Here is a 10891-nt window from a genome sequence, read left to right on the forward strand (position 1 = left end):
TTTATCTTTATGGAACCAGCTTCCAGTTTGGATTCAGGAGACAGACACTATCTCTACTTTCAAGATTAGGCTTCAAACTTTCCTTTTTGCTAAAGCATATAGTTAGGGCTGGACCAGGTGACCCTGAATCCTCCCTTAGTGATGCTGCAATAGACGTAGGCTGCCGGGGGATTCCCATGATGCACTGGGTGTTTCTTCTTCACTCACTATGTATTAACAGACCTCTCTGCATTGAATCATATCTGTTATTAACCTCTGTCTCTCTTCCACAGCATGTCTTTATCTTGTCTTCCTTCTCTCACCCCAACCAATCACAGCAGATGGCCCCGCCCCTCCCTGAGCCTGGTTCTGCCGGAGGTTTCTTCCTGTTAAAAGGGAGTTTTTCCTTCCCACTGTCGCCAAAGTGCTGCTCATAGGGGTCATATGAGTGTTGTTTTTTTCTCTGTATGTATTATTGTAGGGTCGACCTCACAATATAAAGCGCCTTGAGGCGACTGTTGTTGTGATTTCACGCTGTATAAATAAAATTGAATTGAATTGAATCTTTTACTTGTTTGCTCATGTTGGATGCTGGGAGTGAGCGCGGTCAAGACATCTTTTAGATTTTAGCAGAAAATGCTCTTTTAGAAATCAGTCTAAAGGCTGTTAGAGGCAACTGAGATTTGAAAAACACTTAAATTCTTTTAAAGTTGTGATAAAGTCCTTTTAAACATCAGACTTGAAAGGTTTGAGATCCACACTCGACACGAAGGTTGGAGTTCTCTGCACCACATGAAGCTGCCATGATGCTGTTCACTCAGAAGCAAGGCAGAGATAGACGCCAACAGGTAATAAGGGAGAAAACACACTGAAAACAGCCAGTCGCAAAACAACCCAAAAGATCACACTGTCACGTTCTGAAAGCTGCTCTTTGAAAACAAAAGCATGAAGATTTTCTTTGGCTGCTGTGTGGCGACAGCTAAGATAACAGCCTTATCTGAGGTAACGTGTAAAAATATTTTAAATTACCAGCAAGAACCCATCTTACTGGCAGTTCTTTGTTTCGCATGTTTGTGCTGTTATAGGGTAAACATGCACATATTAACATACGTATGCTACGATCAGTATTATAAGATAAATTAGCAGTGCCTGCATATTTCCTGAAATGTTGCTGAAGTTCATGGTTTTCTGTCTTCCAGCTGCTGTCTTCGGCTCTGTGACCTCAGCTCCTTGTTGCTCCTCCCACTGCAGAAAACTCAAAGAACTTTCTCCGTCCTCGTCATTTGTACCATTGTGTCATTTTACAACAAAACAGCTTTCTAATGTCTACATGGAACGTTTAAACCCCCAAAAGACTGTCTCTGTACAGTCCATGCATACATCTCAGGCTTGCGTGCAGAACCGTCCCATAATGCATTGCGTTAGTGACGTCACAATTAGCGGTTCTATTCAAACTTCACTGATTCTTTGCTTTAAGACTATTACAGGAAATCTACTGTCACGCAGTTAAGACCAAAGCTTTATTCTGAGCTTTGCTCCTCAGATCAAACGAACCTCGTTTCTGAAGAAGTCCACAGCAGAACTCTCAGCTGAATGCAATAAGTGAGTTTATTTGCAGGTTATATAATGCAGCAATAGGTACAAACCAGTAAACATGTTTGTACAATAAGCAAGCAGAGTGCAGACACAGGAAGGCTTGAATAAGGCAGCATTATCTTGATGATTTTGGTGGGTTAGACTTTTGTGTCCAATTGTTGATGATATTTTAGTAAAATGCCAGAATCCCTGAGTATTCAGTTTATTCACCAAACTGTGTCTTCAAACCTGATCTTAACCTGTGCAGAACAGGTTAGGCACAGACGTGGGCTGATACTTGGAGTTGCTCCGGATCTGGAACCAGGAAGTTTCGGAGGATTCTTTGATTCTTTATCATTGCAAGAAAGGACAGTCGTCATCAATACAAAGTAAAAAGTGGAAGGTGTTGTTGTGATGTTCTCAAAGACAAAAACTGATCTAGATCCAGGTATCCTTCTGGATCTCCAGATTCTGCTTTCAGGTGAGCTTTGCTTTTTCTTTCATTTTAAAAATAATCTACACAAAGAAAACCTCAACCAGGTCAGGGGTCAGGGTCATCAGGTCATCAGGTCAGGCCATTGTGTTCTTTTATAATGTGTTTAAAAACAGCCCATTTTTGTTCTTTAGGCACCAGAATAACACGTGAAGAAGCAGCTAGCTGGTCATTTATTAGAGTTTTGTTTTAATTTGACATGTGAGCTCTGCTTGGCTTTGAGGAAATTAGAAAACTGACAGGTATAATGGAGGTGAGCAGAAAGCTCCAGGCCGAGGGCTGCGGGGACTCTAAAGAGGTTAATACACCCATGCAGGTGAGATCTCACCTGATGATAAAGATGATGAAGAGGTTCTGAATAAAATAAAATGTAAAACTCAGTGCATAGAGCACATTTGTTTAGTTTCTCTGTCGACTAATTGCATATATTAGCGAATAATGGCTGATTTGGCATTTTTCTGAATTTTCAAATGAGAGTGAGAGATGTTAGATCTCCCTATAAAAAGCTGAGCTATGCAGAAGCTCATAATATAGTAAAGCCTGCTAAAAAGAATAGATTAGCTTCAGACACAAACAGCCTGAGAAGCAAACGTCAGAGAGGAAAAGCCTCGTCGTAGCCGTCCGGTTAGGACGAGGCAGGGGCCTTTTTCCTCATCACCCGCCTCTGCCTGACGACTGGAGCCACAGCAGTGCCAGTGTTGGGGTTGGTGCTGGCGCTGGTGTTGGGGTTCGGGTTCGGGTTGGTGTTGGCGTTGGAGCTGGTTGCGCGGCTGGTTTTGACCTCATCGATAAAAGTTTCTATGGCGGTGAACTTATCGGTCAGATCGCCCAGACGAGTCTTGAGGGCGTTGAACTCTTTGAAAAGGTCGTCTAAGGCCTCAGACAGCGGCTGGATCCTGAACACGGGGCGAGTGAAGACAATATAAATCAAACACACACGCAACGCTTTAGTTTCCTCTTCATCCTGTGCTAGTAGAGATTGCTGCCTGCTCGCCACACACATAACTTTCACTAAAAGTCTCTTTGGTAGCACACGTGTGATCCTCGCTGCAGTTAGTGCTCCCTGTTCTAGTTTAAAAGTCTTTTTCTTGCAGGTTTTACATGACATCTGTAATTTATGTTCATGTCTAGTTACCCAGAAATATAGGCTACAAAGTCTTCTTTCTTTATACTCCTGTTGCAAACTGCACACTCTCTTCTCTCATTGTGAGTGGGTGTGTTCCTTAATGTAGACATTTATAAAGCAAACCATGTATGAAAGCGACCAACAGTCCAGGATCAATCACAACATCAAACTGTGGGTTAAAGTAAGATGACAAACACAGACTTTGATCAGTGGATCAGCAGAAAAACTGAACTAAAAGACTTTATGTAAGAAAATTAAATTTGAGGGAGAAACATGTCTGCAGCTGTGCTTATGTAACTTCTGGACCACAGCGATGTCTCGTCTGCTGACCTGCGGTGAGCGGCAGGAAGCTGCAGAGTCCCCCTCTGGAAAACTGGAGCTCCTTTCGGTCAGTTTCTATTTTGACGTTTAAATTGCCGTTTCATCAGTCTGCTGTTGGTTCCTTTTTTCATTGTCTGTGGAGCTGCCCTGTTATTCTACAGTTTTGGAGATCACTTATAGACAAGCTATGTACTATATTTAATTGCCGACTGCATCTGGGTCCAAGGACTTGCCTGTTAGGACTGAACGATGAGCTACCTGCCGGCTTTCGCAGCAAAGATCTCCTTCACATACTGCTGCACTACGCTCGAAAGTGCATTATGGTACTGTGGATTTCTGATAAGGCCCCATCTGTCAACCAGTGGCTACAGTCTGTGATATGTATCATGCCAATGGAAGCCTTCTCTACAGCACTTAAGGACAAACCTTTCCTTTTCTATCGCATATGGGACCCTTTTTTGGCCCACCTGAACACTCCTTCTGCTCAGAGGTTGAAATCGGGCTTACGGGATTTAGCCTGGCAACAAAGGGACGATTGTTAACCTTTTTCATTGTTTATTAATATTGCTGTTGGCTTTCTCTTTCTGCCTCCCACGTCCTGCTATACATGTAGATGCATCTTTGTCCTGTGTATGTATATGCTGGTGACTGCTGTTTTCCTGCTCTGCAATTAAAAGTTCAAAAAAAAAAAAAAAAAAAAAAAATGCCGTTTCAGCTGCAGCTTCCTCTGACGGCATCGGCCGCAGAGCGTACCCAGTAAACCCCCGACTTCATTTTCAGCCCCACGGCTAAACCGCATTCCTGTGGTGCCTCTCAGAGACTGTTTCGCTTCACTCACGGGGAACAGTTTGCTCGTTCGTTTACACTCTTCTGTTACTGTCATGGATTTATGTAGTGAGAAAAGACCCAAATATATGCTTTCTATTTCAGCCTCTGTTTGTCTTGATGACAGCTTTGCACACAGTTGTCAGTGTACCGGCCAGCTTCATGAGCTCGTGCTGGATTTCTGGACTTCTTTGTGCACCTATCAGCTGTGCAAATGGCAAAATTCAGCTACTGCATTAGTCGCATTATGGCAGGAACACTCAGCTAAAAGGAACAGTAGATCTGAACTGTAAGGCACATCAGAGGTTTGTGTGCCGTGGGATTTTGTGGCGTCATAAACGAATAAATGAGACCCTCTCTCGTACCTGGCGTAGTCCGGCAGGAGAGACTGGTGGTCATTCTGCAGGAGCCCTTTCATCTGGTTGATGATGTCGAACCGCCAGTTGTCCAGAACCTCGGTCAGGTTGGCCACATTGCGCATGTTCACCCTGTCAGCTGGGACAGAAAGTCACAGCACTGTTAATTTTCAGCCATCTTCACTTTGTAACGATTAGTGAGAACACACCATAATAAGCCCCAGAGGTCCTGTTTACTTCAAAATAAATTCAGATTCAAGGAAGCTCCTGTGTGAGCCTCTTAAAGGAGTATTTCATATTTTAAGACACCAGCTTGGAACCTGCATGTACAGGTTTAACAGGCAGGCTTTCTCTGAGCAGTGTGATCTTTCACCTCTACCTTTGACCTCATCATGATGGACCCTGAACTTGACCCTTGACCCAGAGTAAACAGAGAGTAATCTGGGTGCTCACAGCCTTCCTTGAAGTTCCATTCGTCGGTGGCTTTGGACGCCGGGCGTCGCCTCTGGGCCAGCACCGTCAAGGTGGAGCCAGTCAGTACCAGCAGCAGCACGCTCAGCTTGGAGGCCATGATCGCACTCGCACCTGCAGGCAGAAGCAGCAGATGATCTGATGATGAGGAAGAGTGATTTCAATCCATCTGAGCCCCACTTTGAGCCCTCAGTTTTAACATTACCACCCTGTTAAATCGATGAATAACTGTTGTCCAGCCCAGCACAGAGGTTGAAACATATTTAACCCAAAACATGATGGTTACATAAATCCAACCAAGTTAAAATGGAAATACTGAACAGATCTCAACCCTCTGTAGTCTCATCAGTGTTGGCATCTTTAGAAGCATCCTGTGTCAGAGACCAGCACACTGATCTGTTACTGCGAGTGTGGTCTCTTTACAATCACGCCATGAAAAGCCTTCAGTTTTACGGTATTAGCTTCTCTCTCAATAAGTGAATTTAAAGTCCTTCTCCAACACAGCGTCTCGAATAATCAGGCCCCGTGTGGTCTTAAACACCTCGTTGTCTTATCCTAACAGAGCACTTGGAGCTGAACTGCAGCCAGAGCCTCCAGCTGGGTGAAATTTCTGATCAGACAGTTCTGATAAACACGCTGGTTGTCTTGTGTGAACTTGTTTTTATCATCTGTTGAACACCTCAGTTATTCATGAGTCCTCTGCCTGAGCACATCCTCTCTTATAAACAGTGTAGGAAGCGACTGCGAGGCTTCTCACAGGTCCTCTCAGAGCTCCCGCCGTGACACTGTCCTCTTTACACCGGCTCTACAAAAGGTTTAGGGTTCAATTTAAAAATCTGGTGATCACACACAGAGTTATTGATGACCAGAACTTCAGCCATAAATAAGTACTGGATCTCTGAGGTGAGCTGATCAGTGCTGGTTAAGGACAAAAGGAGACGTGCGTTTGAGGTTGTGGAACTTTTATTACACTTCCAGAAAAACACTTTTAGTTTTTTAACCTTTTTTTATCTCATAAAACATTTTGTGACTTTTGCTCTTGTAAAACAGTTTATTTACATATAAACTTTAAACGTTTGGGTCCAGCAGACAGACACACGCTCTACTTTTAAGATTGGACTTTTTTGATAAAGCATACAGTTAGAGCTGGATCACGCAACCCTGACTTTGCCCTAATTATGTTTTTCTTGTCCCTCTAGCACGGTTGGTTTTTTCTACAGATATGTAGACATATGAAAAGTTACTGTTTATCATTAACTGACTGGAGCCTTTCTCTGTGGTGTTGTTGTTGCCTGCACGCTTTCAGAATCAGAATACTTTATTGATCCCAGAGGATATTATGCTTTTTATGGGTTCCTGGGACACTGGTTCCTGCCCAGTCCAAAGACATCCTTGTTAGGGTTAACTGGTGATTCTAAGCTAGCTGTTAGTGTGAATAAGAGTGTGTCTCTCTGAGTTGGCCCTGTGATAGATTGGCGACTTGTCCCAGCTGCTCTCTGTTTCTATAAAGCTTTAAATGCCACTCTGTTCCTCTAGAATAAACTGTTGCATTACTTTTCATTAGTTCCTAACATATAAATACACTGCTCAAATAGAGGAGAGAGTTACCACCTACTTTGACCCCTGTCTATTGCCTTAGAATTTTTTTGGTTTTTTGGAGGTTTTTTTGTTTGTTTGTTTGTTTGTTTGTTTGTTTGTTTGTTTGTTTTTACACCTATAGTTCGTTTACTCTGGTCTGAATCAGTTGACAAGTTTGTAAACTTGTAGTTTTCCGTGATTTGATTTCTTTTCACACAGAAAAATCCAAGCGAACTCCAAACGAGCCAAAAGGAATCAGTGCAAACCACGTAAGAATCTTCAGTCTGCTGATTGGCCAGATGCGTTTGAGGCGGGAGCAACAAAAGTAAATACAGGAAGAAGATGCTGCACTCTCAAATGTTGGAGAACACAGAGAATTAACATTCATTTCACGGATAGTTGCTAGCCCATACAGACCTTTCACCTCGCTGTATACCAGAACACAAAGCATACACTGCCATTTATTTATTTATTTATTTATTTTGCTCAAAATTGCAACGTACTCCTGCTAGGAGTCAGAAGTCAGATCACTTCCACATGGTAAATGAACCTTCTCCTCCAAAGCATTTCGGTGCAGTTGCTTTGCTCCGCACCCAACTGCGATTACTGCGATTACAACTGTACAAATGAAAAGGATAAACACCGCAGGTCTACCTCAGAACAGAAGCCCCGCCCACATTCTGTTGATGAGGGGCAGCTAATCAGAAGAAAGCGGTGGAGGAGCCCCAGTATGAGATAAAGAAGGATTATTTTGAACTGTGACTCATGCAAAGCTGTTCTAAAAATTGAAAATGAGAAGAACTGGTCCTTTCAAATCTTCCCCTTGTGTTTCTTTGTCTTATTTCAATCATTTAAATGTTGACATGTGTCCCACTTGTCTCTTTTAATCCTTGTTTATTCTGCTCTGCTTTGCTTATTTGCTGGCTTTACATGCAGACGCAGCTTTTCTTTTGACACCTCGTTTTTTAATGAGCACTTTAAATAATTTTGCTGTGTGAATATTGATTCTTTGACTGGGTGATTGATTGATTTAGAAATAATTGGCAACAATGGTTTAACGAAGGCACTCTAGCAATTTAATTGAATCACCAGCAAACCACCAACGGCTCAGCATCACACCCAAACGACTCAGACATGTCGATAAGTTTGGTTGTTTGCATGGCATTAAAATAATTGAATCGTATATTCAAGCTGCTTCTTTGTGCTCAGCCTTATGAAATGCAGATTGCCTCCTGCTGAACTGCACAATATCTGTCTGGAAACATTGCTCTGTACGGCCGAAGCGAGTTTGCTCTAGAGATTTGATTATTCCTCAGCACTGTGTAAGGCCTTGTGTGGCTTTACTACCACCGTGGCTATCAATCCTAATAAAGCAGAGAAAGGAAATCTAACTACTGAGTGTACAAACTTCTAAGTCTTCCAGGCTTGTCAGGAGTGGAACACAGGAAGAAGCGATAAACTCTCAGCTCCTGCAGTCAGCTCGCATTAAAGAGCGAGTCCGAGCCCGAGTCAGAGCGCCGATGCACAAACCAGACCTGACAGAGCGACTTAGAGGAGAGCTGCAGAGGCACGCCGAGTACAGTCTACCTCAGCAGCTTTGTGTTTGTTCCGCACATGCCTGCAAAAATACACAGAGGCAGCAGCAGACTATACAGCCGGCCTTCCTGCACACGTGTGTTTAAACAGAAATAAACCTGCCGTTAAGCTCAAAGTGAAGCGGACGGGGTTTGAAGCCATTTCAGGGATCATTCTGGTTCATTTCAACAAGTGATGTTTTCCATTGGCTCTCTCTGAGAAGACTTGTTGGATAACAAAGTTTTTTGTTTTACAGCTGTAGTCGTCTTTTTAGAATACGTGTCTGTACTTATCATTTGAGTCTCTTTTGAATCATTCATAAACATAGCATCCTGGGGAGTATCTATCTAACTATCCAGCCAGTTTAAAATCACTCGTTTTTGGACTGTCGAAGGAAAACAGAGGCCCTGGAGTGACTCCACACAAACTCCAAATAAAGGCAGCATACTGTGCACATATTATACATAATCATAAAAATCACCAGCAGCACTCATAATTAGTGGCCTGGTGTTGAGCGATGCCAAAATATGCTTTCCAAAACCTGTATTGATTTTTGTATTTGCACATTGGTGCATCATCCAGCGATCAGAAGAGGAACTGCCCCTTTAAATAAACTCTGTCATCAGGGGGGAAAAAACACTTATGTAACCAGTGTTTTTATTAACTATGACCCAGTCTTTCTTCATCTTTGAGCTGCCTAATCATAGCCACACAGACTGAGTGCCTTCAGTACAACAGTTCCTTAAGTTACCTTGATTTTCTCTGAAGGTCTACCAGATTATTTTCATGCAAACCCATCACTTACTTAGGACTCAAACATATCCTTAAACCAATGGAACACACTTGACCACCCGTAGTGCAAGTACACACTCCCACAGGATCCAAAGAAGATAACCACACACACAAACAAACACATCTTTTTGCCTTCGTCTCTGCTGCAGTTTTTCTCCTCAACATCATTTTAAGCCACCAAAATCTCATCAGCTCCAACCAGTCTCAATCTGGGAACCATGAAATAAGTTTGGCCTCGCAGTGAAGAAAGTCACATGGAAACATTCCCAAGAGTTTTTCAATATTACAACGGCAGATGCCAGATTCATGTACATGCTCTGCATTAATAAAGAACCTCATTCAGGTGCATCTCAAGTATGCATTAGACTTATGGAGCTCGAGCTTTCATGCAGCACGACTACAATAAGTGTTTTCTTGCAAAGCAAAGTAGCAATGCAACAGTTTTTAACAAAATAACGCAAAACAAGAAAACAAGAAGAAAATATAAAGAAAATGTAAAAATAATACAGTTTAAAAAAAAACAGAGCCCTCTGATAGTGCTTCTCTTCCTTTTCTGAACCAGCCAGCTATAAAATAAATGTGAGTAAATGATGGATATTTCTGCACATACCTGCTAATGTTAATATGTACCTGTTGTTTTGCAGCTCCTCTGCTGCAGATCTTTTCACTCGTCCCAACAGAAGTGAGTGACAGGCATGCAAGAAGTGCAGAAAGTACCAGAAGGAGAGAACGCAAGCATAAAACACACCCCTCCTACACACAAGCATGCATGCACATGCATATAAACACTAAAAAAAACACTTCACGTTCTGAAACTCTCTCACACACACTCGGCATCAAACCTTTCCTCCGTCATTATGGAGGCCCGGTGGTCAGCACACTGTGGTTTGGGTTTGAGGCGACACTCCAGGTTTCATCTGTTTTAGCCACTGTTTGGTGAGTATATTTCCTTCTCCTGAATCCTTCAGATATGAGATCATCTGTGGATTTTACCAGCCTGTGCTTGTGCTTTGCTGAAGGATAAGAAGGAAAGAGAAAAACAGAGAGACTTTAAGAGAGACAAAACTAGAGACATTAAGTTGTAAACGTGTAGAAGAACAGCCCTACAAAGCACAGGCCCAGGAGCACAAAGGAACAGAGATCCCTGGTCAGTGATGATTGTCAGTATTTCTTGCTGATAAGTAAATCAAACAATCACAAAGAGACACAAAACACCAACAGATAGACAGAAAATTTAAAAGAGAAGCAAAGATTTTTTTTAAAAAAGTTATAAAACAAAAGTTACAAAACCAAGTTAAACAAAGAACAAAGACACTCAAAATTCTTTAAAAGAGATTTAAAGAAATTCATAAAGAGAAGAAAGTAAATAAAGAAAAACAAACAAAAAACACATGCAAAACCAATGCAAGCGGGAAGACAATGACTGCAAATTCACACACGCAAGCTCAAAACTACTAACGATTTGTAAAACTGCCAAAAGGCGACGCAATATATGAGACAAGCTAAAACAAAACCAGTACAACTAGAAACTAGAAGGACACTTAATATAAGACATTCTTTGTCAAACCAAAGGGGGAGAAGCTGCAAATGAATTTAAACACTATAAAAATGCCACAGAAAGAAAGAAAGAAAGAAAGAAAGAAAGAAAGAAACTTAAAGACAGCAGGAAAGTTTTATATTTTCTACGGGACGGTGATTGTCTTTGTCCAACAAGTAAATAAAGGTTCTAGAAAAAAAATACGTTCAAACTGTAAGGTGATTGGCTGTTACATACGCCAGGCAAATGTCCCTTTCCGCTCT

General features: G+C 42.1%; 1 protein-coding gene across 2 annotated transcripts; it reads right to left on the reverse strand.

Moving 5' to 3' along the window:
* Positions 1 to 1573: 1573 nt before the first annotated feature.
* LOC146672236 (uncharacterized) lies at positions 1574 to 9783 on the reverse strand. Of its 2 annotated transcripts, none has more exons than XM_085405309.1 (4): positions 9702 to 9783; positions 5129 to 5260; positions 4685 to 4814; positions 1574 to 2943 (listed from the first exon to the last, which is right to left on the reverse strand). In XM_085405309.1, the coding sequence occupies exons 2-4, from the start codon at positions 5244 to 5246 to the stop codon at positions 2673 to 2675; spliced, it is 519 nt and encodes a 172-aa protein (XP_085261435.1). In that variant the 5' UTR covers positions 5247 to 5260; positions 9702 to 9783; the 3' UTR covers positions 1574 to 2672. The 2 variants fall into 2 exon arrangements, with proteins under 2 accessions (XP_085261435.1, XP_085261436.1); XM_085405310.1 differs by having other exon boundaries at positions 9722 to 9738.
* Between the last annotated feature and the right edge of the window lie 1108 nt (positions 9784 to 10891).

The sequence above is a fragment of the Rhamphochromis longiceps genome, linkage group LG4, assembly GCF_057381845.1.
Source record: "Rhamphochromis longiceps isolate RC_006_pf linkage group LG4, R_longiceps_female_GT1.1, whole genome shotgun sequence".
NCBI classification, from domain to species: Eukaryota; Metazoa; Chordata; class Actinopteri; order Cichliformes; family Cichlidae; genus Rhamphochromis; species Rhamphochromis longiceps.

Coding starts and splice junctions, on each gene's coding strand:
- LOC146672236 (XM_085405309.1), bottom strand. CDS start 5,246: ATGGCCTCCAAGCTGAGCGTGCTGCTGCTGGTACTGACTGGCTCCACC. Junction 4,815..5,128: donor ATGGAACTTCAAGGAAGGCT/GTGAGCACCCAG, acceptor TTTCTGTCCCAG/CTGACAGGGTGAACATGCGC. Junction 2,944..4,684: donor CTCCTGCCGGACTACGCCAG/GTACGAGAGAGG, acceptor CCCCGTGTTCAG/GATCCAGCCGCTGTCTGAGG.